Source organism: Xenia sp. Carnegie-2017, unplaced genomic scaffold, assembly GCF_021976095.1.
Source record: "Xenia sp. Carnegie-2017 unplaced genomic scaffold, XeniaSp_v1 HiC_scaffold_2, whole genome shotgun sequence".
In the NCBI taxonomy this organism is placed as follows: Eukaryota; Metazoa; Cnidaria; class Anthozoa; order Malacalcyonacea; family Xeniidae; genus Xenia; species Xenia sp. Carnegie-2017.
In genome coordinates, this window is record NW_025813482.1 from 2,684,208 (window position 1) to 2,710,495 (window position 26,288).

The 26,288-nt window shown below is 33.2% G+C and overlaps 3 protein-coding genes across 3 annotated transcripts; 1 reads left to right on the top strand and 2 right to left on the bottom strand.

Annotated features, from left to right (window-relative positions):
- Positions 1-1,378: 1,378 nt before the first annotated feature.
- On the bottom strand, positions 1,379-11,243 carry LOC124440457 (cytoplasmic dynein 2 intermediate chain 1-like). The gene is made up of 23 exons (XM_046990850.1): positions 11,013-11,243; positions 10,847-10,900; positions 10,628-10,717; positions 8,912-10,339; positions 8,302-8,397; positions 7,814-7,885; positions 7,664-7,684; positions 7,436-7,498; positions 6,799-6,918; positions 6,330-6,443; positions 5,632-5,743; positions 4,859-4,962; positions 4,509-4,632; positions 4,121-4,274; positions 3,218-3,293; positions 2,969-3,077; positions 2,613-2,685; positions 2,508-2,542; positions 2,308-2,372; positions 2,161-2,212; positions 1,878-1,944; positions 1,719-1,807; positions 1,379-1,434 (listed from the first exon to the last, which is right to left on the bottom strand). Exons 1-23 carry the CDS (start codon positions 11,025-11,027, stop codon positions 1,379-1,381), a joined length of 3,189 nt encoding a protein of 1,062 aa, XP_046846806.1. The 5' UTR covers positions 11,028-11,243.
- Positions 11,244-12,305: 1,062 nt separating this feature from the next.
- On the bottom strand, positions 12,306-17,638 carry LOC124439957 (origin recognition complex subunit 2-like). The gene is made up of 14 exons (XM_046990267.1): positions 17,414-17,638; positions 16,938-17,069; positions 16,220-16,303; positions 16,053-16,112; positions 15,889-15,973; positions 15,725-15,761; positions 15,339-15,440; positions 14,646-14,752; positions 14,398-14,530; positions 14,101-14,262; positions 13,409-13,490; positions 13,085-13,318; positions 12,890-13,008; positions 12,306-12,616 (listed from the first exon to the last, which is right to left on the bottom strand). Exons 1-14 carry the CDS (start codon positions 17,496-17,498, stop codon positions 12,530-12,532), a joined length of 1,509 nt encoding a protein of 502 aa, XP_046846223.1. The 5' UTR covers positions 17,499-17,638; the 3' UTR covers positions 12,306-12,529.
- A 31-nt stretch (positions 17,639-17,669) lies between these two features.
- Positions 17,670-25,663, top strand: LOC124439958 (poly(rC)-binding protein 2-like). Its single transcript, XM_046990268.1, has 16 exons — positions 17,670-17,843; positions 18,010-18,100; positions 19,923-19,946; positions 20,028-20,060; positions 20,473-20,516; positions 20,594-20,666; positions 21,748-21,861; positions 22,128-22,148; positions 22,766-22,817; positions 23,035-23,090; positions 23,215-23,322; positions 23,773-23,815; positions 23,883-23,950; positions 24,041-24,090; positions 24,385-24,504; positions 24,964-25,663. The coding sequence occupies exons 2-16, from the start codon at positions 18,011-18,013 to the stop codon at positions 25,010-25,012; spliced, it is 945 nt and encodes a 314-aa protein (XP_046846224.1). The 5' UTR covers positions 17,670-17,843; position 18,010; the 3' UTR covers positions 25,013-25,663.
- Positions 25,664-26,288: the final 625 nt, after the last annotated feature.

Consider the following 26,288-nt stretch of genomic DNA (forward strand, 5'->3'; position numbering starts at 1 on the left):
AAGAAACTAATAGCAGCCATATCTATATCATATGAAAAAATTATTCAGTACGAACGACCTGACCATTCACCGGTCGAATTGACGTCATTACTTGCAAAAAAATCATTTTTGATGTCTACTAGACTTCATTCGATTCAAAATTTCCATGTTGCTTCATTAAGACCTTCATTAATAGCTGGCTTTCACTCGTGTGTTTGGTCAGAAAATTTAATAATTGTGAAAATTTAGTTTTACGGAAATTTTTAACGGTTGAATTTGAAAATATTAACAAAAGTCGCAAGTGTAAATCTTTCAATAAGAACACTTGTTTCTTGGTGCTTTAGTTGGTCGTTCATTCATTGTCCAGTTTGTAGGCCAATAGAAATATTAATCTATGAAAAAGCACCTTATATAGTTACCAACATAATGAATATTCCAGGTTAATCAAGTGTAGACAAGTTACAAACGTATTTTGATGTTGTTGAATATGGTCGACACCTTAGCGGTAGTCATTGTTGTAGTGATCACTACAACATTATTTACCCAGAAATTCAATGAACCCTACCTACAGCATTGCAATTTTCTTTATAAACGTTAAATAAAATAAGTAAAAGGAAGTGTGTGAAAGCCAGCTATTTTCTCACAGAAAGTGACATCTTTTATTGACATTTTTTTATTTGAATGTTTTGTTGTTTGTGGTTAAAAGAAAAATAGAAATCAGGATCCTTTTAAATGTTTGGTCGAAATCCCATACAACACGTGTTACTTACCTTACAAACCACCAGACATGGATAACAATGGTTTTTCCAATACTTAGTTTATTCAGTATTCCTTAGAACGTATTTACACGATTTATTGTTCTAAATTTCAATGAAAAAATGTTCATAAATACATAAACCGTTATGTGATTGCATTCATTTTATGTTTCATCCAATTGCAACAAACAGAATGTGATTTCATGGCTAGAAGTCTACTCTTTCATAATATTTTAAAACTGCGGTCCATTTCCATATATTACCCATTTAAATGCATTCTTATGGAAACTTATAAGCAAAGAAAAAAAAATCACTACAACATCCCAATTATATCATATGGAAAGAATGATAATGCAGAGTTGATCTTATGAGAGAAACTTGACCATTTTTGGGAGGGCTATATAAAATTATCATCATTATATAAATACAACTGTATTATTGTAAAATAAAAATAAAATAAAATTTTTTGAAAAGAATCCCTGACCACTGTATTGACAATCTAGTAAACTAATTGAAGTGTTTAGCCAGCCCGCAAGTAATTAAACTCTATCCATTTCGGATCTTTACGTTATCATTTCTATGAAACATTGTTTCGTTTTCATGAAAATAATTCACATATGACGTTAATTTATGTTTAATAATTCTTAATCATAAATATTGGATGAGCAAATTCCAATATGAGAACAATTCACGACCCAAATGGAGAATTTGAAAACCTAATTAGAACAAACCTCTTTCAGTCGTTGCACTGTTAAAAAAATTACAGCAATAACGCATGCATGCATTATGATTTAAAAAATGAACATGTGTGGGATGACATGTTCGACTTGGCAAAAAGAGTGATTACCATAACATATAACTATAAGATAAGTCTATTCTCTTGAGCGAGCGTTGGTATAAATGAAAGTGCTTCCACTTTTTGTAAAAAATTTATTTTAAAATTGTATCAATAAATTGAACGTAAAAAAAAACAACTCTGACTAACCCTATCAGTGCCAACATGAAAAATGTTCGTATCAAAATTCGACAATTGCACGACTGAAGCCTGGATTGGATGACCAAAAAACATTTCCCTTAAAAACAAGAAAATCCACCAGCTATCGATGGCGGTAATATTTTATTGATTGAACATTTACAATACACCTTTGAGGTGTCGGAACAATAATAGAAGTAGTCTTAATCAATTTTACTCGTCCTCCAGGTATAAGACCTATACAAACAGAAAAAGATTAAGTAGCTATGGGGGTATTTCTTGATAAAACCATATTAAAAACCGACCAAATTAACAATAGAAGGTCGCACTCCGAAGAATTTCAAAACATTTTGCACTGTACATGCGTATCCAAACGACAAGAGACATTCACAGGAATTTTACAAACAAAACTATTCACGTCAACAATACAAAGTCTGAACAAGTATTTCTTACCTAAATCATTTTCAGATCCTGCTTCATCAGGTCTATCAAATTCAACCACAACCTGGTACAGGAAACAATAGAAAATCAAGACGTAACGAATTGTAAATCGCCAGCAAGATTCATATGAAATATAACAAAAATATAAACTCGACTTACCCAGATGTTAATAGTACCGCTTTCATCCATCGAGGCAACCTGAAATGCTATGCCACCAAAATCATCTACAGAAATCAGTGAACAGAATGAACAGTTGTCATGCATGAAAAAAGACTTTGATACAGAATTTTTTAATAATTAACTAACGTGCTGCGGTAAACAAAGGAAAAATTACAAGACGTATTTTAGTAAATTTATACCTTGAAGAGAAGAGGATTCCGGCAAAGCTTGGAGACTAAAAATAAGACAAACAAGGTGCAAAGGAGATATGGTTATAGAATCAAATATTAAATGAAGAATCCAACCTGTCCATGCGTCGTGTTATTGGTAAAATACAAATCACGGGACTCAGATGGTTTTCATTGAACAAAACCCCGGCTATAAAGTGTTAAAAAATAAGAAAGGACGAGAGAAAGCGACAACCACACAATAAAATGCAATGTCGTTGATGAAACACAGGACATGCAGTAATGAAAAATACACTAGTAAACAATTAAATGATAACTTAAGTTAAATTTTGTTTAATGTCATCATCTAACGTCATCTTACTTTTACAACTTAAACAATAAACTTAAATATTATTACACGTATCATCATCATCGCAAGGAATGTTGTGCAAGTGACCTTTTACATGTTTTTGGTTTAATGCAGTGTAGCTTACCTGTGGAAAACGTAGGTCTACGTACTATCCAATGATGATCTTTGATTTTTATTTTCTTATGAAGAGATGACGATTCACGAACATCCCAAACCACCACAGATCCATCATCCTTTCAAGGATAAAAAACAAGTGTGAACAAGTAAAAAAACAAAAACAATGGCTATCCCTAAAGTCTTTAATAAAGGGTTTTTTTAGGACAAAAAGAACTATATTTTAAGGTCAATCAAATATAGTTTTAAACACACTTACTAAGCCAGCGAAAACAAGTGACGACTTCAAAGGACTGAAACAACAAGCGTTTGGCCAAGATTCGCAAAGTAAGATTCTAGTAAATTAAATCAAATAATCGTATTGTAATGGCTGACATAATAAACAACATACAAAATTACACCAGAAAAAAAACCAACTTAATCAATGTTACTTGGTTTACCATACAACCAAATAGCATTTGAAAAATCAAAAAAATATTATTGAAAATGTTATATTATTGTAGTTATGTGAACGACCAACAAAAAATGACATACGTAACAGTTTAAGTTTACTTTTAACTATTTATCGTACGTAAACCGTACGTCGCCAGAGTTGTGTTAATGTCATTACAAATCCAAAAGTATTGCAGCAAGCATCACAATAATAAAACACTTTTTTCTAGATGAAATGTACAACTTAAATTACACAAAGCCGGAAATTAGAGATATAAGAGCCAACGAACAAGACGGAAGCACGCGGTGATCATCACTATCACCATCTTAATAACTAACACAACAAACATTGCAATGATTATTGTGACCATAGATCAATAGCAATAACATACACAATGACCATTTACAATGACCATCATAAGAGGCACCTACAATGACCATCACAAAGACCATTATAATGACTGTTACAAGACCCACTTACATTGACCATAACAAGAACATTGTAATGGCTACTACAAAGACCATTTACAATGACCATCATAAGAGGCATCTACACTGACCATCACAAAGACCACTATAATTACCCTTACAAGACCCACTAACAATGACCATCACAAGAACATTGTAATGTCTATTACAAAGACCATCTACAATGACCATCATAAGAGGCATCTACATTGACCATTGGAATTTGCAATACAGTAAAGTAATTTGGCTTCAAACCACTAACTTTTGAGGTCGACTTGGTTCATTGACGTTCCAGTAGCAAACTATTCCGCTTCTTGCAAAACAGTCTTCTTCAGTGCTGTTCTCACCATCGTCATGCGCAGTCAGCAACAAATGTGTTTGTACAGAATTAAACTTCATGTCAAGAATACGACGTCCTATGTAAAAAAACATATGATTCCTCGTCATCATCAGGTGACAAAACACGTGACACTAAAAATGTTTGTAAATACGTGTTTACAGTCTTGAAGGCAATACCAATGATTCTTTACTTATGTAAACAAATGAACAAACCGTCCCAAATAAGAGGCGAAACATATTTCTTAATCCCTAGGTAAAGTTTTATAAAGTACGGAAATCATTCATTCAGTTATAGCTTAATTTTATATTACCTTCAAGAAAAGAAAGTTTCCTTGCAAGTTGAATAAATCCATCGCTGATATTCAAATCGTTTTTTTCTTTGAACATCACATCTTTTCTGGCAGAGACTTTTTCTTCCAACAGAATCAGACATACCTAATAAAAATTAAATTTACAAAAATACTCATACAATAACTAAACGGTATCGACTTTCATAAGTACTATCACACATATATATATGTAACCAGCTGAGTTTCAACAGCTCAATCAAAATGATAAGAGTTGATCTTAGATGAAGTAAGTATCTCAAAAAAGTTGTATTTTCCAAGCTCAAAAATGTACCTATTTACACAAGATTTGAGCAATAGTTTTCTAGTTGTACCTGTCCGGCTTGTTGTAAAAAGTTTGTCAGACGAATACTGTCAAAAGAAAGAGATGTAAAATCCTGCTCTTGAAGATTATGTTCTTTCGGATTTTCATCATCGTCTATAAATAATTATACAAGATTGATACGATATCAGCTATACTTTGGCAACGACATATTGCATATTTACAACTTTTCATAGTTTCTTCCATCATATATCATGTACACGTATCGTGCATGGATATTAAAAAATCCAATAATTCAACATGATATAAGGATTAATTTGCGATGCATTGCCAAAGTTAATTTAGTCCACAACGAGGACTTACGCAGCTTTTTATCAATCATATCATGGTTCAAGTGCTTATTACTTACATAACTGAATGCATGTATAAAGCAACAACAAAATATAAGCCTTTATTTTTTTACAAATTCAAATGCCTTTCCTAATATCTGATTGGCTGTAGCAGTGAGCGGAATTCTGTGATATCTGACCGCGGTCCAGAATCCTACAGCTAAATAGCTACTTGAAAGAAGCGTTGTTTTGCTATGTTTTGTTTTGAAAAGGCAATTATTGGCCTATTTGATTGTAATCATCTATTTTAAGTGAATTTTAAGTTTTTTATAGTAAAATGAACATTGGGGGAGGCTAATATTCATTAATCCATTGTATGCTGTGTTAAGTTTCTTTTAACTTCATTGTTTTTACTGACTACAACATGCATGCATATGAATATGAGTCCCCCTTCTCTGACAATTATCGACCTTCCAGTACGGTCACGTGTACCCACCTCCCGATCCCTTGAAATCATCGGGTGGATATTGCGTCCATTTTGTGCGGGTCTCAATAAAGTCAGTCTGCAGTTCCTTCTCAATTACATCTTCACGACATTGTACGTATGCCTAGATTAAAGACAAAATAAACTGATCATTCAGGTTAAAATGTGTTTGCACCAAAGGTATCAAATGTAGACAATTTATCGTCAACTGTGATCAGTTGTATGTGAAGATGTAAAAAAATCATCCTATAAAGAGATCAGCTACAAGATAATTTATCCTGACATCAACTGAAAGATGGCTTATATCTTGTACAACGATCAGCTGCAAGGTGGTTAATCGGATAGCATGATCAGCTATAGGATCGTTAACCATGTGCTTATTCAGGGTGTAAGAATATGTATTTTGTATCAATAGACGTAGGAGGAGGGGCGTTATGTATTATGAGAAATTGTGTGCTTTATTGAAAGCATTAGTTAATCTTTGAAAAAACGTGTATTGGTTGCAGAGAAAATTGCTGGAATCTAAAAGAACATTTAACTCAAATTTAATATAACTAAGCATTTATCAAAAAAATAGTTTTTTAAAATGAACTTGACAGAAATTCATAAAGTAAGAATAAAGAAGTTATGGATCAAATCCATCACAATGAAATTCTTCTTTAAAATGAGGAATTTTGAGCTAAATTCGTGAAAGAATTTCTAAATCTAACCTGTTTACAATCAGACTGACCATAACTTTTTATATATAGTTCATATTCATTTAGAGGTGGGAGATCAAATATATCAAATGAAGCCACATCAAGTTCAATGAGGTGCAATAATTCCTAAACAGAATGTTAAATAAATGAAGATTAAAACGTGACAGTTGTTTGGATAGAGATGGTGTGAACAAAACTTAGGAAATGAATATTGACACGTGACAGATGTTAAGATAGAGATGGTGTGAATAAAATTTAGGAAATGAATATTGACACGTGACAGATGTTAGGATAGAGATGGTGCTAATAAAATTTAGGAAATGAAGATTAACACGTGACAGAAATGGATAGAAATGGCGTTATGAACACATTCTGACATCTGACAAACAAGGAAAGTGAATATAAACTAATTTCATTTCCCAACGATTGTTTAAGTGTTTTCAACACTGCGATTTTTTCATCCGAGTAACAACTATCTTACTTTTGCTCGTTTCTTCGTCTTAGATACAATAATATCTGTCGCGTGTTTTTGTTTTGCAGCAAAAAAATTTATTCTGCCGTGTGGTTCACCATTATTATTATTTTTTGATTTTTCGATTATCTACAAAAAAATAAAGATAGCTGTTTCTAGTCCACTACTAATTTTTAACTGTTCCCATAAAGCTCAACACCTCTTCACTCTAGATAAACAGTCTTTTATATGATAGTAAATCCCTTTATTCTATCCAAAAAATATTCAATTTACTCATTCCGCTTGTTTGGTTTCATCCCCTTCCTTCCCGCACTCCTACAGTTTTAGCATTTACATAGCTCAACATTTTTTTGTGGCGTCTTTGTTTCACCTTCCTTTGAGACAAAATCGTCTCCTTTCATTTTCAAACCCCTACTCTACAAAACGTTTTCTTCTTTTGCGATTAAATCCTTCGTCAGTTCAATTCTTCTACTTCATTCACTCTCGCTGTTCTTGTCAATAAATCCTAATTACGTACATGCATCATGACATTCACAGAGATTCCCAATTATGCAAAGAAAGTTTATAAAATTTACGTAACGCAGTGGACGAGAATATACGTATATCCTAGAAGAAGTGTAATAGATTGAAAATAAACGTTTATTACCTCAACATCTTTTTTTCGTACAGATCTTATGTCGTTGTTTTCAGCATTGATAGCTTCAAAAATCTTAATGAAGAAGATTATGATAACAAAATTAGAAGATGATCAGCGAGAGCATAGATTAATACAGCCATTTATTTACAAACTACACAAACATAGATTTAAAGATTTTAAGTTTGAAATTTCAACCAAGAGCATGTGAAACATGAATAACAGCCTAAGAAAGTGTACCTCGAAAAGTTTTCCTTTATCCTAAAAAAAATAATTTAAGAAAGATGACATAATAAACTCGCAATGGTATACGTTAACAGGAACTTCTTTGGTTTTCGTGTAATTTAGAGTGAATAATTTGCCATTTATAAATAAAATTGTGAAACCTACCTCCTTGTGTTCGCTTTGATCATCATCAATGTCAGCATCTTCATCATCATCTTCAAAATCATCTTCATAATCCTAAAAATGAGGGAAAATTGGGTTTCATTAGGTGAGTGAACTTATGCATGTCACCTTTCCATGATAAGCCCATAATAAAACATGTAAAATTTCTGTAATGTCAGTTACCCATGTCAATTAAACATGTCATTTACACATGTTAGTTACACATGACTGTGTTATAAATATCAGTTAAACATGTCACAGTTAAACATGTCAAGGTTAAACAGGTCAGTTACACATGATAATAACTCAATGTCAACTTAACATGTCAGTTCAACATTCAGTAAAAAATAGCAGACTGAATAAAAATGTTGGTCAGGAGAAGATCCTGTGTTGAAGTAAGCCGATGAAGTTTCATTCAATCCAAGTTGACTAACACAAATACATTATCCATACACAGAAATTTGTGAAGTCGTCTGAAATTTGAATCTAACCTCAAAGTCATCCTCATAATTTTCATTACTGTCTTCATTTTGAATGTCTTCATCAACTTCAGTCGCATTTTTGTTTGCTAAAGTGTCGTTGTTAATCTGCGTAGATAAAATCCATATCATTAATTCGCATTACACATGCAATAAACCAAAGCAGGCGTTGGTGGTAGTGGTCAGAAATCCAGAGCTTAAAATGAATCATAAATTTAGTATAGAATGTTAAAATTTAGAGTAACCTCGAACAGTGTCGTGGTCAGCCTTTTAGTCCAATGATGTTCTTTAAATATTGGATCATTCGATGCATTTGTTTATATGTAAATCTATTATTTTTACAGTGAGTGAGCAACGAAATGTTTTCAAAACCAATGGCAAAGCCAGCCCAAACTTTTATCAAACAAATTATTGTTTATTACTAAGGAAATGACTACCATTCATTATTTTTCCAGTGAGTGAAAGCAAAGATTATTTGCATTGTAGGAAAAAAAAGCGCTACCTTTGCGACTGAGCACGACTAAAATTACAAGATTTGATCTTAATATCGTGAATTATTTAAATAAAATATTTTAGAGTATTATACATTTCTCAAAACGTCTTACCAAAAAAGTGTTCCTACCTGATCTTGCACGCTTGATTTTCTTTCTTTTTTATCATCTTTCAAACTTTCAAGACGATTCCTACTTCTTGTATCTTTCTGTTTTGCTGGATCATAATCACCATCATTTTTTTCTCTTCTTTTTCTACCACCTTCATTATATCCAAGATTGTGGTCTTTATCAGTTTTCTCGCGTTCATTATAATCAATTTTTTGTTTTTCTTTATGCTTTTCATCTTTATCCCGTCGTCTTTCTTTTTTATTTTCATTGAATTCATGTTCATCCTGTCTTCCTCTACCATCCTCAAAAATTTTCCTTTTCCCCTTTTCCCGTTCCTCTTCATCCACTCTACTTCTGTGTTTTCCATTTCCTTCACTTCGATCGTGCCATGTATCAATATCTCTTCGATGTCCACTTTTGTCTTTAACTCTTTCATCCTTCTCTCGTCTTCGAATGTCATTTCCGTATAGGCTACCTTTATTGATACGGGGATCTTTTCTTTTTTCTTTATAACTATCGTGTCTGTCTCGCAGTCTTTGTTCGGTTCCACTGTCATCTTTTTCACGTTTATCTTTGTCATGGTGTGATTCCATTTTTCTCCTTTCTTTGGCTTCTCCATCAAATGGTCGTTCATTGATATCTTCTGAAACTGTAGCCTTTCCTTCATCTCTAGAACTTTTCCTTTCTCTTCTGTCTTCCTTTTGTCCTTTTTTCTGGAGTACTTTCTTATCTTTACTTTCTTCAACATTATACCTCCTATCACCATCATGTCTCCTTTCACCATTATGCCTTCTTCCACCATCATGTCTCCTTTCACTATCATGTCTCCTCTCACCATCGTGTCTTCTTTCACCATCGTGTCTTCTTTCACCATCCTTCCTCCTATCACTTCCATGATTCCTTTCACTATCACGCCTCCTTTCTCTATCATGACTATGCTCACCAACACGCCTCTTTTCACTATAATGCCTACTTTCATCTCCATGAATTTTTTCACTTTCATACCTCTTTTCATCACCATGCTTTCTTTCATCTCTATGTTTCTTGTCACCATCAAGTTTTTGTCCACTTTCTTTTTTTTTATCTTTTTCTCTTTTCCTTGAATGTTGATCTTCTTCACTTTTATGTGGTTTCTCTTTAAATCTTTGTCTATCAAAATTTTCAACATTATGTTCGTCATCATCCCTAAGCCTCCTCTCCTTTTGGCCACTTGTTTCTTTAGAATACTTTTCATGTTTCCTATTTTTCTCTTGAAATCTTTCATCATGATATCCAATATCTTCTTTCTCCCTCTTTTCCATTTTTTTCTTAAATCTTTCCTGACTCCCATCACCATCATCTGGCTGTTTCCTGTTTTTTCTCTCCCTTGTTCTCAGACTTCCACTCGTACCATTGATCTCTGTTAAATCTTTGCCTTTATATCTCTCTGATTTTTCATGTCTACCATCCTATTAGGCAAAATTATCACTATTGAAGGTACTATAGATCATGTTATGTGAAGAAAAATAATTTTTTGGGTTGACTATGCAACAAATTTAACTTAAATTAAATCAAAGTTATGAGGGAAAATGGCATGATGTCAATGACTATTATCATATTTACTGATAATTCCACAAAAAATTCTCGCAAATGCAAAGTAACATGAACAAATTATCATGTAAACACACAATTTTACAAGAAATTCAATAAGGGATAAAATTAATAACTTGATCAATTTTGATCAAAACTTTCTTTACCATATCATCAGTCCCCTTGTGTTTTGAATCCTTCTTTCTCTGCAAATGCGAGTCTTTTCCAGAATCTTTTGTTTGCTTTGCTGTATTCCCCTAGAATGTAGGCAAACTGGTGTCTTCATTCAGTATAGTTTTCAAATTTGATAAATGGATACTACATTGTCAATGGTTTAACAATGCTTCCCATAGAAAAATTGTTACCAGAATTTATAACGCACACACCTGTATTGCATCGGCCAAATCTTTCTCTGTCCATGTATCTTCTTTGCTCTTACTCTAAAAAATGGAAGCATAAAATTAAGAATAATTTTTGACGAGATGTTGTTGATGTTAACGAACAGTTATTTGTAATTTAAAAATATCGTTGTAAAACTTTTTATATACATACTTTTCGTAACGACATTATTTGATAAAAAATCCCATTTTCTAACGTCTTTCTGAAAATCAAAAGCTTTATATATCTGAGCACGTATGAAAACACAGTAACACAAATATATTTTGATGTTTGACAAATGACAAGTTTGCTTTATTTTGCCGCCATAGTGACAGACACCCGATTCATTTAAGAAATACGTCATGTTACTGTGATCACATTAAATCTCGCATGCTTGGAAAACGTCAGTCAACAGAATGTCAACACCTACACCAAAACAGTTCTCGCAGGACACCACCAAACTTGACGATCTAATTCTACCAACATATAATGGTGGACTGTATTTTAAGATACTCGAAGAACATGAAAATATTTGACGACAAATTAACAACGTTTAGTCGCTCATGATCTTCCTTCGTCAAAGTTAATGTGGATGATTAACAGTAACAGTACATAACGGCTAAGTGGCAACAGGTGATGGTTGATGACATTATGTGATAATAAATGACAATGGTCTAGTATAATTGATATTAGGTAATGGTGGTGACTGTAGATGATGGTAGGTTGCCCCAGTTGACTTCCTTGACTAGGGGTGACCGGTGACGGTAGTTGACGGTAGATGAGGGTAGGTTACAGTGGATTACGATAAATAACAATAGATAACAGTAGATTAAAGTGAATTACAGTAGACGGACGGTACACGACAGTAAATGATAAGTAGGTGACGGTAGGTTACATTTGGTCACAGTAGATTATGTTAGCTTGTGGTAAACGATACGTAATAGTAGATTATTGAAGATGAAAATTGATGGTGGTAGTTGTCAGTAGGTTACTGAGGGTGACAATAGGATACTGAACACTATAGACAATGGATGACGGTAGAGAAAGAACAGAAGGTGACGATGACAATGTTATTAATACATGTTGCTTCCTCCAAATTGGCGTATGTAGAATATGGAATTATAACCAAAATTTGTTGGCATAAAAAATCATGCTTGGTAACAAATTGCTATTTACGTATCCATCAATTTTACTAAGTTAATTCAACAATCTCCAAGAATATTGTTAAAAGCGTGAACAACATTGTCAGGCTTTATTGACATAGTACAGCACAAAATTGCTGCAAACTTGTTCTCAACAATCTTTAGCAAAGTTAATGACGTCTTGCGACTATTTATATGATTGAAACCATTTCAACAGTCGACCTCTCCCCCGTCCAACACAGGCACACACGTCAAAAAATGCTCCGCCGTCATTAAACTTCACAAACATAACGCATTAGCAATGCTTGTCACATTCATAGCCTTATTATAGGTTCAGTTTTTTTATTTTGCAATTGCATATGTTATTATAAGTACAGCTTACGTACAGTGCAGAATAACAGATCACTTTTGATGAATGACAAAGTTGGAAAGTGTGAGCAAACCAAGTTATGTATGAAGGTACATTTTTTTCATCTTGCGAAACTCAGTTAATTCACAACAAAAAAACTATACATTCAATATACATTCACTATACAATCCGCTGTACATTCAAACAAGATCTTTGTGTTCTTCAATAAATTTCTTTAAAATTATAACGTCCAACAAAATAAGAAGATAGTCCACGCCATCAGTTCCCTGGAAAAATAAATGTAAAATGTAATCTCAAGGTTTAGTTTGGCGCACGGAAACTACGGAATATCGTATGAGTTGGGCGAAATGGGAATGGTTATTACATTAGTCAAACAGCAAGCATGATAAAGATGGTGTTTCCAAGATACACGTTAATTACCATGCATGACCTAAACAATATACCGACAGAGCTCTTCCGATAGACTTCTTCCGTGATTATACAAACACTTTCTAAACGAATGCGTTTACAAAAATCGTATTTTTCAGAAAATCACAAACCTTTTTTAACCGCATCAACTTGTGATCCTTAAATTCTGTTAATTGAGCTCGAAGTGCTGCATCGCTATTTACAAGAAAAGCCTCGCGACACTTTGTGTAACAATCGGAAAACGACATTCCTAGAGATAGAAACTTGGCTATTAAATGTAGTCTATATTGGTATTAACTAATCTTATTCAGTAGACATGGACTAACCAACATAATTTACTTCGTTTGAACGTTCCAATTGATAATTTCCAATGAGCAGGAATATACCTTTCGCATTCGCGGTTAAACTTTGAAATACGTGAATTAATGAGCTAAGGCCCATTGATCCAGATTGTTGAACCAACAAAGAATTTTCATAAGAAGTTTCTTCAGTATAAGGCTCAAACGTTGTAACATCATACCACAACCAGTTAAAACGGCCCATTTGGGATTGATCCCAAACTACACGTAAACAAATCAAACTTGTTGTTGTCACAGAATCGATTTTAGTAAAGGTGAAAAAAATTGTTGTCATTCAATTTGTTTACTTACTAAGAGGTGCATGTATATGATCTATAGACGCTATAACAAAAATAGACGAGCATTGTGCAAGTAGGCTGATAATCGTTTGAGTCTATATGAAAATATAAAGTAATTTTATAAAACATTTATACATGAAATAGGCTTGGACTACAGGGGCCTGATTCAGTCTTACGTTGTATATGCGATATAGCCCAAAAAATGTCAAAGAAAATGACTGCAAAGTATTACATGGCGTTTTTCATTATTAGGCTCATCACCGAGTCATAATGACTTAGAATTTAAGCAATGAAGCCAGACTGCCTTTAAAACAAAGTTCTACAAGTTCAAATGTTCACATTAATAGCAAGATCATCTTTCATGCTTCAATGTATGTGGTACAAATGGCAGGCACGCTTTGAACAGTCGAAGAAAAATTTTCATTGATTTAGGGACATTGTGTCGACAAAACGTATATTTTGCGAACTTGCAACATGATCTTTAGAGGGCAAAATAAAAATTGAACTCAAGAAAAAGTGAATGTTTTCGTATATTATTCGACTACTTCATGTATGACAAATAACAAATAATCGCCAGCTGATCTCACGTCTTGCACAACTTCCTTCGACAGCATAAATATCATGCAAACTATATTTAGCTGTTCACATGAACTAATGGAACCTGGTTGCAAAGTTCATTTGCTCACAAATTGGTGCAAAACTTACCGAACTTGATCTCAACATTGTCCCATCTATATTGTGAATGGTTAAATATAATTCTTCATCCTTATTTTGTTCAAAGTAATCAGTGATAAATGCACAATGTTCAACAAGATTTTTGAACGTTTCATCGTGTTCAAGAACATCATTCGTGATGGTATTGAGAATCTGCGTAAAACACAAAACCTTAAGAATACACGTACGCAATTACTTCATGTAAAATATTACAAAGGCTCTATGAAAAAAGTTCTTTCGAGAGTATACTTCATTTAATGAAATATTTAATTATATTTATCAACTAACGCTTTTTATAGTGACGCTCGGGAAAAATCCATTGACAACCATTTGCATACGTTGTGAGAGCATTTTTTCTCGAAACTGATCAATGACGGTTCGTTTGGATCCAAGGCCATAAAGTAGCAAATTGAAACCGTTTCTAAAATAGAGTATTATTATCGACTTAATAACAGCACATTGAATCCATTGATACTTGATAACAAGAAATGTGGAGGAAAAAATATACTGAAATATAATAACATCACAATTCTCACCGTAGTTGAAACATCCATTTTGGAAAGTACGTTTTATATTCATTGAACAATCTTAATCGCTCATTTTGATGATCTCCGATTCTGAATTTCAGTACAGAGGACAGCGTCTGGATGAAGAACCATGTAGATGAGATGACATACGAAAATAGCGTTTGCTAATTTTGTTAAAAGATGACAAACAAGAAATACTAATCCATATGAATCAAGTACGTAGCTTATACGTGTATACATACGTATACGTATTACGCTCGCTGCGCTTGCGCAGTTTGAGCGCTCTCGGATTGTGTAGAAAGTCTCATAAAGAGACGTTCACCGCTTTCGCTTTATGCAAAGCTCGCCTTCATAGGTTTGAGCGCTCTGATGACTCTACAAAACAATCCATACAATGTGTAACCGTACATCCTGTGTCCCACGTGCAGGAGTCCCCATTTTACTATGGTGATAGCCGGGAAGGCACATTGTTATACACTTTGTACGTATACGTATTATGTACATACATGATTTCATACAGTACCACCTTAAGATAATATCACTTTAAAAGTGTATGCGAATATAAACTCCGGATTGTTTTACGACGATGGTCATTAAAAAACACTTTAAATTCACGATTCACATCGTAAAAAAAATCATATAATGACGTAATCAACAATTGCGTGAAGTACAAATAAGATAAACTTTATGGTCCAATCAAACCTCTGGATCCATTCTTGGAGTAGGAAGACTTGAGAGGGTTCTGTCTGACGTTAAACAATCCCTTTCATCGTGTGCAAGAAAGTATTCATCTAGCATTCCTTCCTAAATAAATCAAACTATTTAGTATAAACTAAACTGGAGAGAGAGCGGGTGTTTGCATGTAATGGCCATAAAAAATGGCGAACTCTTAAATACAAGACTTTTACCACACAAACGAGAATTTCACTGCAGAAAGGACTCAGGATTTTTTGTCATAACGTGCTCATTTCTGATGCCATTTAAAGTGCCTACACTACGTCTACATTTTCTTCTGGACGTTGTATATACTACGTAAAACACGAGGCAACACAAAAACCATCCTCCAAAAAAAAATTTTGATGACATACCATATTATTTTTTTTATCGCTCCTATTGTTCATTGTTCTATATTTAACACGAAAAAAACAATTTACTTCTTAATTTCTACTAGGGTATTACGTATAAGACGACATTAAAAATATTATGGCCAGTGTATTCACAATCATCCAAATTGTTACTCTACAGTACTTACGTAGCAACGTTTTTCCTCAATTCTTCCATTTCATCATCATTATCAGATTCCAAATGAGAACTTTCATCAGAGGAACCATTGCTTTCTAACAAGAAGACCAATTGATTAGAAGAAAGTTTTTGAAAACACTATCAAATATTCAAAAAGATCTAATTATGACTTACTACGAGTATTTTCTCCTCTGATTCTTGTTTTAGGAGTTTTGGTATGTTGTGCTGCAGATGCTAGTATATCAAAAAAGAATAACAAAAAGTGGAAATAATACGTAAAATACATACCTATAAACTATATTTCTTTAGATAATTCATTCATACTTCATTTTAATACAAACCTGCAGTTGCCAGAGCAGTTTTTCGTTTTGTTTTCTGAAAACTGAAAACATTGTGACTAGATATTGGTGTACAACTTAGGACGGCTTTAAAAAAGAAAGACTATTTGTTATAGAAATAGGTATATCATTGAGAACAGATTCTTAAATGTACAGAACTGTACATAAAAAAAAAATTACAAGGGCAAGCATTTACCATAAAATTGTAATTTAAATTTCATGAACTATGATTGAGTCTCCAACACCTTTCCTTTCTCATGCAACATCGTAGTTCTTGTGTATATCAAACACAAAAAATGTTCTGGTTGTAAAATTTATAGGCATGGAAATCTTGTTATTTTCCATCCAGTGCTAGGAGGAAGGGGAGGAGGGGGGAATCAGGGGCAATTTCCCAAAAACATTTTTAACCACAGTCCTGGAATTTCATTCTTCAAACATTTTTTCTTTGATTTTCTTCAATGTATTTAGGACAATTCTTTCCTCTTTACTATTTAATAACTAAAATTACATTAACACAAGAAAGTATGCTAGTTGCACATTGCACCTGAAATTACATAATAACTTAGACTCAGAAGAATTCAGAGGTTGAAAGCAAGATCTTACAGTGTTGCTTGGTTCAACTATTGAAATTTTGAAGGCTTTCTTGGAAAATTATGATTGATCATGTTCAGTTGTCTTTCTTTTAAAATAATTTTGCAAAGGCAATTTACTGCAAACATACCTTTGCCTGATACATGCATGAATTCAATTTCATCATCTGAACTACTGTCCAATGCAACTGTTTCATAGTAGAGAGAAGCACGATCATCAACCAATTCCAAAGATTTCAGTTCTTTCCTAGCAGATCTTAATCCTAAGAAATAATTCAACAGAAAACATAAACAAATGGGAGAGCAGCCATTTAATACAGAAATGAGCATTTTGACATCAGCATTCACATCAGTTGGCTAAGCAGTGATCCTATTCTATTTCATACTTAATCTTCTTATGAAGAACATTAAGGTGTTAAACATCTACAACTCTGAGAGCACATGCCACTATTATGATAGTGATGATAAAAATACCATCTACATGGCAAAAGTTGACGCTTGTGAGAGAAGTCAGTTAAAGTCATGGATCATGCCTAAGTGTTCTCTGTCCAAGATACGACAGTGTAGGGACCGTTGGCATACAACATTAACACGTGCATACTTTCACCTGTTCTTCGGGGTGTAAAACATTGCTTGACATCGTCATCGTCAATAAATACGATAGGCATATCTTTTTCAATAGAGTTTGCCATTTTTCAATGATATAGCCATTATTGTTGACCAGAGAACAAAAAGTAAACCAGTACCATTTGAACTAGACTCGGTCACCACTCATCATTACATCACACATCTGTCTTTACATCTACTGATGTATGTCAACATCGTACTGTATGCGCTGAGCATGCGCTGTTTAGACCAAAATAACAATTTACAGGTTACACGTCGAACGTAGTGACTGCCATTTTGTCATATATTTTATTCAAAGTTTTTCCTGCTCGTCAACTGTAAAAAGTCGTGTCTGTTTTTCGTGTCTCTTTGGAACGTATGTTTGTTCACAAGGAGCGGTTGTGTTACTCTTTGTAATTACTCGATCGAAGGTATTTAAAAAAGTAATTGCTATTTTTATTTTTTTTGAATTAGCAGATATCAGCTTTGAAATTTAAATCTGCGTACGTGTAAATTGCATAATGCGAAGCTTAACAGGTTTTACTAAACTTTTTTTCTAAATTTGAGCTGTTTCAAAGTCCAAACTACTATTTTTAGAATGAGCGATAGAAGGAAGAAAGCAAGAATGATGTCAGAATCAGATTTTGATGATGATATTGTTACATTGAGATTTATCATGAATGGAAAGGTAATTCACTCAAAAGTAAAAAAGCAAATGCCATTTTGAGCAGTGAAAATCATTTGGATAGCAGGTTGTTGCCATAAAGTTATTAAAGAAATCTTTATTTTAGAATATCCATGCTTTAATTTTTCATGTTTTTGCATATTCTTTATCTGTTCCCTTTCAATTTGTTCCACCAATGATAAGGTCTTTACTCTGACTGGAAAATTGAGTGGTTTTTACTTAGGGAAAGGAGCTAAGACCTTTCCTGAAAGAGACTTTGAGGCCATGGGTTGCAAATTTGAATAATCAACGCATTTCAAATATGTATCCACGTTTTAGCATAATTATCACCATTGTCTTTTTAATCTTGATCAGCTCCTTTATTTTTACTTCCTCATTTTATTCACAATAATTTAGACCACTAGCATATTACACCTTTTCTTTGCATCATTAGTTTTTTGTGGGTAGCCTCTGCGCATGCGCACTATGTTACAATAAAATTCCATGTGTTGGTTTCATGTCCACAGAATCTGCACCTTATTGTAGGTGCATCACAACCACACTCTAAATGTAGGCAGAATTTATAAGATATATGGCGTCTAACCCTTATTGAACTCACATTGTTAGTTGTTATAAGTTTGTCAAAATAAACTTCCACTATTTTCACTGAATCTTGTTCAGCAAATTATCATGATACGTATGGGGTAAGATATTCAATTTGAAGTAGTTATAAGTTCAATTTATGGCATTTGTTGTCTACGACCAACTTACAGATGCTTTCAACAAGTATAGAAATGTTGAAATGCCTTATTATTATGCTGAATAATCTGAATTCACTGGTATTTTCATTATTTGGCCACAGTCAGTTAATGAAAATGTATCTACCATTAGTATTTTAAATGCTTATTTACGATTACTGTCTATATATTTGACTTTGCACTGATACAGCTCTGAATGATACATGTCAACATAGTTAATATTGCATAATATTACAAAGCATACACATACACAACATAACATGATTGGAATTTGGTATTTCGGAACAACACAAAATGTTTGCAACAGGTTTGATTGAGCAGGCATTATTTTTAAGTGTGGTGAGTGGTGTGGCAGTGTGGCTGCAGGCTGAGAAAATTGGATCAGGGTTATTTTATATCTCTGAGGTTAAGCAAGACAAGACAGTTGTTGAGATCAAACCTGCCGATAACATTCTATGCACTATCTTTACTATGCTATAATTTACAAATACTTCAATCAATTTCGTAAACCCCCACAAATATTTTCAAGTCTGCTACTACTAGCAGAAGTTCAAATCATCAAGATAAACTAAGTAGTCAATCAATGAATTAAATGTTTCAAAAAAGTCATATATTTTGAACATAACTTATGTAAGTACTAGGCAAGGATTGCAAAGCTAACATAAATGGGATAAAACATAACTCAACTGACTTTAAAGTGAAAAGCTGTATTATCAATGTTTTTATTGTGCTCTAAGTACAAATTTGAATCTAATAGCGTCAACTATCCAAGTAATGTAACCAAATTTTCAAACCATGTACACATCAATAAGTTTAACACATTTGTGATTGTTTATAACCTGATTCAACAAAGTATAAAATTTCACATAAAAGTGTATCAGTCAATGTTTTTAATAGTGAATGTTACATAAAACAAAATCTCATTATAACAAAATCTACTCATGAAAATGTTAAATACAATGTGATTTAGCATATGACAAAATTTCAACATAATAAAAATGACAATGTTTTCAAACATTTGTTGTTCAAGCTACCCACATGTATGCAATTCGTACCTATTTTTGATTTTAAATTATTTTTGTATTTAGGAAGCTGGTTTGTTGATTGGAAAGGTATGTACGTTAAATTACTTTTAGGAAAGTAAGATAACATTAAGTGGGTTGCCTGCTAACAATTTTTGTGAATTTTCTTAGGGTGGTGAAACCATTAAGAATCTTAGGAAATCTGTGAGTTTGAGATATTTAATTTTTTTATATTAGATATTCAAGGAATGAATTTTTTTAAGAATTTGGGGCTTTTGTTGCAAGTCATATCCAGACTCTTGTGTGCCCAGTCCTATCTAGACTCTTTAGTGACAATTATGTTGCTTGCATGCACAACTGTAGAAAGAGTAAAGCTGGCTATTACAATATAGGTAGAAGAAGTCTTTATTTTGTATAAATGAAAGCATTGATTCTTGCTTAAATTGTTTTAAATTTGCATTCAAGTTAGTTTTGATGACATAGTGAACAAGATTACATAAAATTACAAAAATTTTGTTTTGATTAGATACTTTCACTATACACTGCTCCTTGCGACTCGTATTTCCTTGAATACATGAAGTTTTATGTGACATTTAATTTTTTATGTGTTTAACAGAGTGATGCAATCATTAATATAAGTGATAATACTTCAAGAGAAAGGTTTGTTGCAAATGTCAGGAGTCATTCAACATTATTTTTGTTTTTGACAAAGATTTCTCTTTGTTTTATGTTTGTAGACTGGTTTCTTTAACTGGTCCTGTCAACAGTGTTATTCATGCTTTCAAATTGATTATTGAGCGGTTTGAAGAGGTAATTTTTGTTTTCAATGGTACAAAGTAATTTCATTTCATTGCCTTCACTGATGCTCCTTGCAGTTAAATCAGTTTGAACTTGATGTAGGTTGTTCGTTTTGTTTTAACAAAAAGCTGTTTTCTTTATAGAGAACTGGATAGGGTTTCAGTCTAGTTCCCATGACCACCACCCTTGAAAACATAACAACCTTGTGCTTTACCCATCAGTGTATCCTAATGTCCCTGATGTTCAGTCACTCAAACCTTTTTCCCTACAAGATTTTGGAATCGTTAAAATATGGAACTTGGTTATCCATTAATCCAACATGTTTGATGAATTCCATTTACTCCCTCCCTTTTACCTTTTGAATTGACCCGACAACGTTTGTAGATATTCCCATTATTTTTCTGTAACTAACCTTCAGTAAATTTTCCTTGCTCTCTGGAAGTAGTCGCCATCTACACATTTTGACTCCTTTTCTTTTCTCATTAACCAACAACTCGTCTTTTTTGATTATCCTAGTCCATTTTGCTGCCAAAAATCCTTAACTTGATCTCACGTTAGAACTTTCCTCAACTTGCGTTCCCAAAAATTAACTGTCCTTTGTTCGTCAAGCCTCCCCTACCACCACCCACCCACTCCCACACACACACACATCGGTCCCTTAATCATACTGGAAATCCTCAAATTAACCTTTCATTTATTTGGCATTTAATCTACAATCATAATGTTTTACCCTTGGCTGTCATTCCTTTTTACCTCTCCCTTTCCTTCATCTACGTAAGATTACGTAGACTTGAGTTTGGTTCCCGTCTGCTGCGTCATTGTTGCATTATCAACTTTGCGAGTGGTATTGAACATATACGTACTAAGGGCTTTGACTTACGTCAAACATCAACAGTACATACGTAACTCGCTCAATAACCACGTAGATAACCACTTCCTAAATTCCTCATGCAGCATAGTTAATATATTCCGTTTGTCTTTACGTAAGTACATAACTGTTACGTTTTATGCTAAATTTAACTTTAACTTACGATTTTTTATCTTTGTCCATGTACATTCAACAATTGTTTTACATTTTCCCCACAATGTTTAGGACTACTACAGCAGATCATCCCCTGAAGATATGGTTTTTCAACTGCTGGTCCCATCCGCGCAGTGTGGCTCTCTGATTGGTAGAAGTGGGTCAACGATTAAATATATTCGAGAGGTACGTACCATTAAATTATATGTACTTTTGATAATCAAAAACCATTATTATATTTGCATATGCATGTACAGAATCAGTGACTCTTTAACATAAATTAATGTGAACCAAATTGAGTGCAATTCATCGCAAAATCACCGCATTTCTCCTCTGTCTTGAATGTTTTAAAAAGCATACGCCACAGGATATTCTGTGAGGGTTGGGGGTAACCATGGTTAAGTCAGAATTATGCTCTGAGATATTTATAAAACTGTTCAATATTTTTTTAGAAATCTGGAGCTCACATCATGGTATGATGAATTTTAGTTTGTTGAAGTTAAATGATTTACGTCTTTCACTCTGCTTGCGTACGCGTTGCTAACTGGTAACGCAATTGAAGTCTAGCTAGACCTTTTATTTTTACCATTTCTACTGTATAGTATACTGGTCAGTGGTCTAGACTTGTTAAAAGGTTTAACTTGATTTAAATTTTGATAGCTTTATGATATTTATGTCGAATTTTATTTTACAAGAGTGCTTCAGAGCTTAGATTACATTCGCCTACACTGTATTGAACCTCTTTGTTCAATTTTTTATTAAATTAACTACTTAAAAAAACGCAAATTCACTAAATTTTGTTTTCATGGAACTAAGCAACGATGTCTTGTTAATACTACTAATTCACTCACTATATGTGTATAAAACATGTGGGTGATTAAAGGTAAAACATGTACACACCAATAGAACATGTGGGTGATTAAAGGTAAAACATGTACACACCAATAGAACATGTGGGTGATTAAAGGTAAAACATGTACACACCAATAGAACATGTGGGTGATTAAAGGTAAAACATGTACACACCATACGAAGCCACTAAGTCTATATTTTCGAACTTATTATTATTGACTTTTTGCTCTATGCGTAGATCGATTCTGATCCGATGCCACAATCCTCTGAAAGGATGGTTCATATATCAGGTGAACTACGTAATTGTATAAAACTTTTTGTTTTTGGTTTTTTTACTCACGAAGCTTTTACCTACGTATAGGTACCAGGCCTTTGTTTGTCTGAGAACGAATGCATTACCAATATCAAGTGACATTTTCAACTTCTTCTGTAACCTATCTGTGAATGAGATTTTCAACTGAGGAAATATTGCTTGTTGTAACTCATTTGTATTCTTTCTTATTTCAGGCAGTGCCAGCAGTGTAATTGGTTGCATGAAATCAATTTGTGACACCATGGTTCAGGTAAATTTAACATTTGTAATGTGTACGTAAAACATTACAAAAGATATTTGAATGTTGTCAATCGATTGCTGCATTGTAGAGAACTTTTATATTGCAGCATAAATCAATTTATGTGTTAATTTAGAACCCTGTTTCTTGCCATATTGACCCATATTATCCCGAGAACTCTCCAATGAACAAAAAATCGAACAGACCCGTGAGGAATCATCGATATGACCGAGATTCTTACGAGGTAAATCACTGGTTTATAAATATGTCATTTTTTTATTTTTTATTTATACGTGCATGTAGAATGATATTTTTGATTTTCTGCAAGTTGATTTGTTGCAACTGCGGGCGGCTTTTTACGATATCTTGACCGTACTCAAAAGTGTTATTCTTTTGATATCTTGACCGTGTTCAAAACGTATATACTGCATTAAATTTGTTTACAAGTAAAATTAAATTTGTAAGTGAAGTTTGTAGAAAACAATCCAATTCAGTCTGAACAAGACACTAATCGACAATTTTACAACGTGAATATTGCTTCAATATAAAAATAAAATTATAGAAACTTTAGGTCGCGCGCTTCGTACTTAAAAAATATTCTCCTCTGCCTCAGAAGCGTCCCTTTCCTCGTGAAAATATTTTTTCAGTATGGACCTACCATCCGCTAGATAAGATATATTTATTATTTACGTAGCGTCGCGATCAAGGTCGACCTTTATTGAGAAGTCCCCTCCCAAGTAAGTTTCCATTTTATCACTTACCTTGCCCCATGATTCTACTTCAAACGGCCTTTTTCATATGCAGGAAGACGCAAGAGAAGTGATGACTTTTTAGATGAGTTTATGACTGAGACTATGTCAATACCAAGCCAAGTAAGCACGCGGAGTTTGTTTCTTGTGCATGTGTATTACATTAGTTGAATGAAAATTTCCGCCAACTTACGATAAATTGTTGTTTATTAGTTTGCAGGAAGTTTGATTGGTAGACGTGGCGCTAAAATCAACGAGATAAGGTATTGTTACATAACTTTAAAATTCTAGCCGCTTTTGCATTAGCAAAATTAACCTCATGTTTTAAGGTATAGGTACGTATTTTTAATGTATAACTGAGCTGCTACGTATTTTTTGCTTTGTTGCTCGATTTCTTGTAATAACCGCCATATTAATTGTTCATTCTGCATGGTAGTGTAGGTTAATAAGTACAGCAATTGTGGCCGATTATGATGCGTATTTTCTGCTTGTGCTAGAATGTAGTAAATCTAACCGTATAACCATCTGACAGCTTCTCTTTTTCTGGCTTACTGCAGGACGAAATCTGAAGCTAGCATAAAAATTGCGGATGCAAGAGAAGGTTCAAGTGAACGAATTGTAACGATAAGTGGAAATCCCGAGGCTGTTGGCATGGCTCAATTCCTTATAAAGTCAAGGTTTGTTTCCTAGTGAAGCATCACCCAAAGGGGCTGTAAAATTTTGTTGCGTACACGATCCTTTTCGTATCGATAATTTATTCGGCGTGATCGTTGGCCGTGAGAGAATTAGTTCGCTTTGGATGTTTTTAATATTGTAATCTTAAACAATATGATAAATTAATAACTTTCTTTTATACACTATCGTCAATCTTTCGTATCTTACAGTTCGTAGTTGTCTGCTATCTAATGAAACTTCCGACACATTTGCCTGTGTGTCTTTCCTTTTTATCTATTCCTATACGTATATCACGTGCAATATTCATGCATAATTATTAAATGTTCTATTGTGTCTAACAATTGAATAACTTTTTGTCCCGGAATATGCACTTTCGTCATAAGTCTCTCAGTGAAACAGCATTTAAAGCGGGGTGGTTTAGACAGAAAACTTTTTATATTAATACTTTTTTTGTACTACAGGGTGAAATTTGAAGAAAAGAAAGCTAAAAACGAAAATGCTCTATCGTGATCTTGTAAAAGGATTCAACTCGTTTTACTCCGTCAATATACGTGCACAAGAATACTGTCTTATTTAAACGTTCGTGTTTTCTCATTAAAACTGAGGCAATGGTTGTCACTGTTTGCTGCTAATATATTGTAATATTACATAATCTCTCTATATCACTATGGCTACTTTATAAATTTATAAATTCAGCTTCGGAGGCTTGTTTTATTTATATCTTTTACAGAAAATGGTTGATAAACTCGAATTTTTCATTTCTCTCTCCATGCACGTAATTTAATAAACAAATGTCATTGGTGAGTTAAAATGTAATACATTTATTTTAGCGAAACAGTCAACAAAAAATTGCTGTTTGTTAAGTACGAAACACCATTACCAAAACTGAAGTGTTCATACTTATATTTCTCCTGAGCGTTTTTTTATTTTGATTGTCAAACTGAGATAAAAGTACTGTTAATTAATTGAGTTATGCAACAAAACTCATTTTATAAACACGTTTTAGCCCTTATTCCATGGTTTAAGTGCTCTTTCTCTCAAATACACTGATTGGGACGATTTTAAATGTATGAATTGAGTTAATAATTTGTAAATCTATTTTGGCAGTTTCACAGTATATAGTGAATAAAAATTTAGTGTAAAAATAATACTCCAATGAAAGTTTTGTGTTACCATATCTTATTACGTACGTAATTAACATAATATTTGCCTTTCAATTTCATTTTCTCACCAATAGGTACACTGAGATGGTACCCGTAGGTAATATTCTAATTAAATATGCACGACTATGTTGTGCTGCAAAGTGGACCTATTGTTTGTTCCTTATACTGGAAAAATATTGAGAATATAAATTTGCCTTCTACATGGAATTCATTAATTGTTAGCAAGGAAGCGCTAGGAACGAAGAAAAGAATCTCCAATTTTTATAAGTACATTTACCTGTTTTAAAATTGTAATCACACAGATTACCATAAGATAAACAGCACGTCATTTGAACATGATATTTTTATTGTATCACTTCAATATATACATATATATATAAGTTTGAAAATTTGTAATCCAGGCGTTTAATACATAAAAGATAAAAGTTTCTCCGGATTTTAAGTGATTTTTTAAAAAATCACTCAAAATCCGGAGAAACTTTTATCTTTTATGTATATATATATATATATATGTCATCGACGGGTGTAAAGCGTGATCTCTGAATTAAAAAGATAATTATGAATTCACGGTCTGTATCCAGATACAGCTCAGCAACATTGGTCTGTATCTGATTGTTTAGCAT

Coding starts and splice junctions, on each gene's coding strand:
- LOC124440457 (XM_046990850.1), bottom strand. Junction 7,886..8,301: donor ATTATGAGGATGACTTTGAG/GTTAGATTCAAA, acceptor CCTCATTTTTAG/GATTATGAAGATGATTTTGA. Junction 1,435..1,718: donor TCATGTTGGCACTGATAGGG/TTAGTCAGAGTT, acceptor TCAAATTCTCCA/TTTGGGTCGTGAATTGTTCT.
- LOC124439957 (XM_046990267.1), bottom strand. CDS start 17,498: ATGGCAAACTCTATTGAAAAAGATATGCCTATCGTATTTATTGACGAT. Junction 16,304..16,937: donor CATGCATGTATCAGGCAAAG/GTATGTTTGCAG, acceptor TCTTTTTTAAAG/CCGTCCTAAGTTGTACACCA. Junction 14,531..14,645: donor AAATGGATGTTTCAACTACG/GTGAGAATTGTG, acceptor ACTCTATTTTAG/AAACGGTTTCAATTTGCTAC.
- LOC124439958 (XM_046990268.1), top strand. CDS start 18,011: ATGAGCGATAGAAGGAAGAAAGCAAGAATGATGTCAGAATCAGATTTT. Junction 21,862..22,127: donor CGATTAAATATATTCGAGAG/GTACGTACCATT, acceptor ATATTTTTTTAG/AAATCTGGAGCTCACATCAT. Junction 22,818..23,034: donor AAGGATGGTTCATATATCAG/GTGAACTACGTA, acceptor TTCTTATTTCAG/GCAGTGCCAGCAGTGTAATT.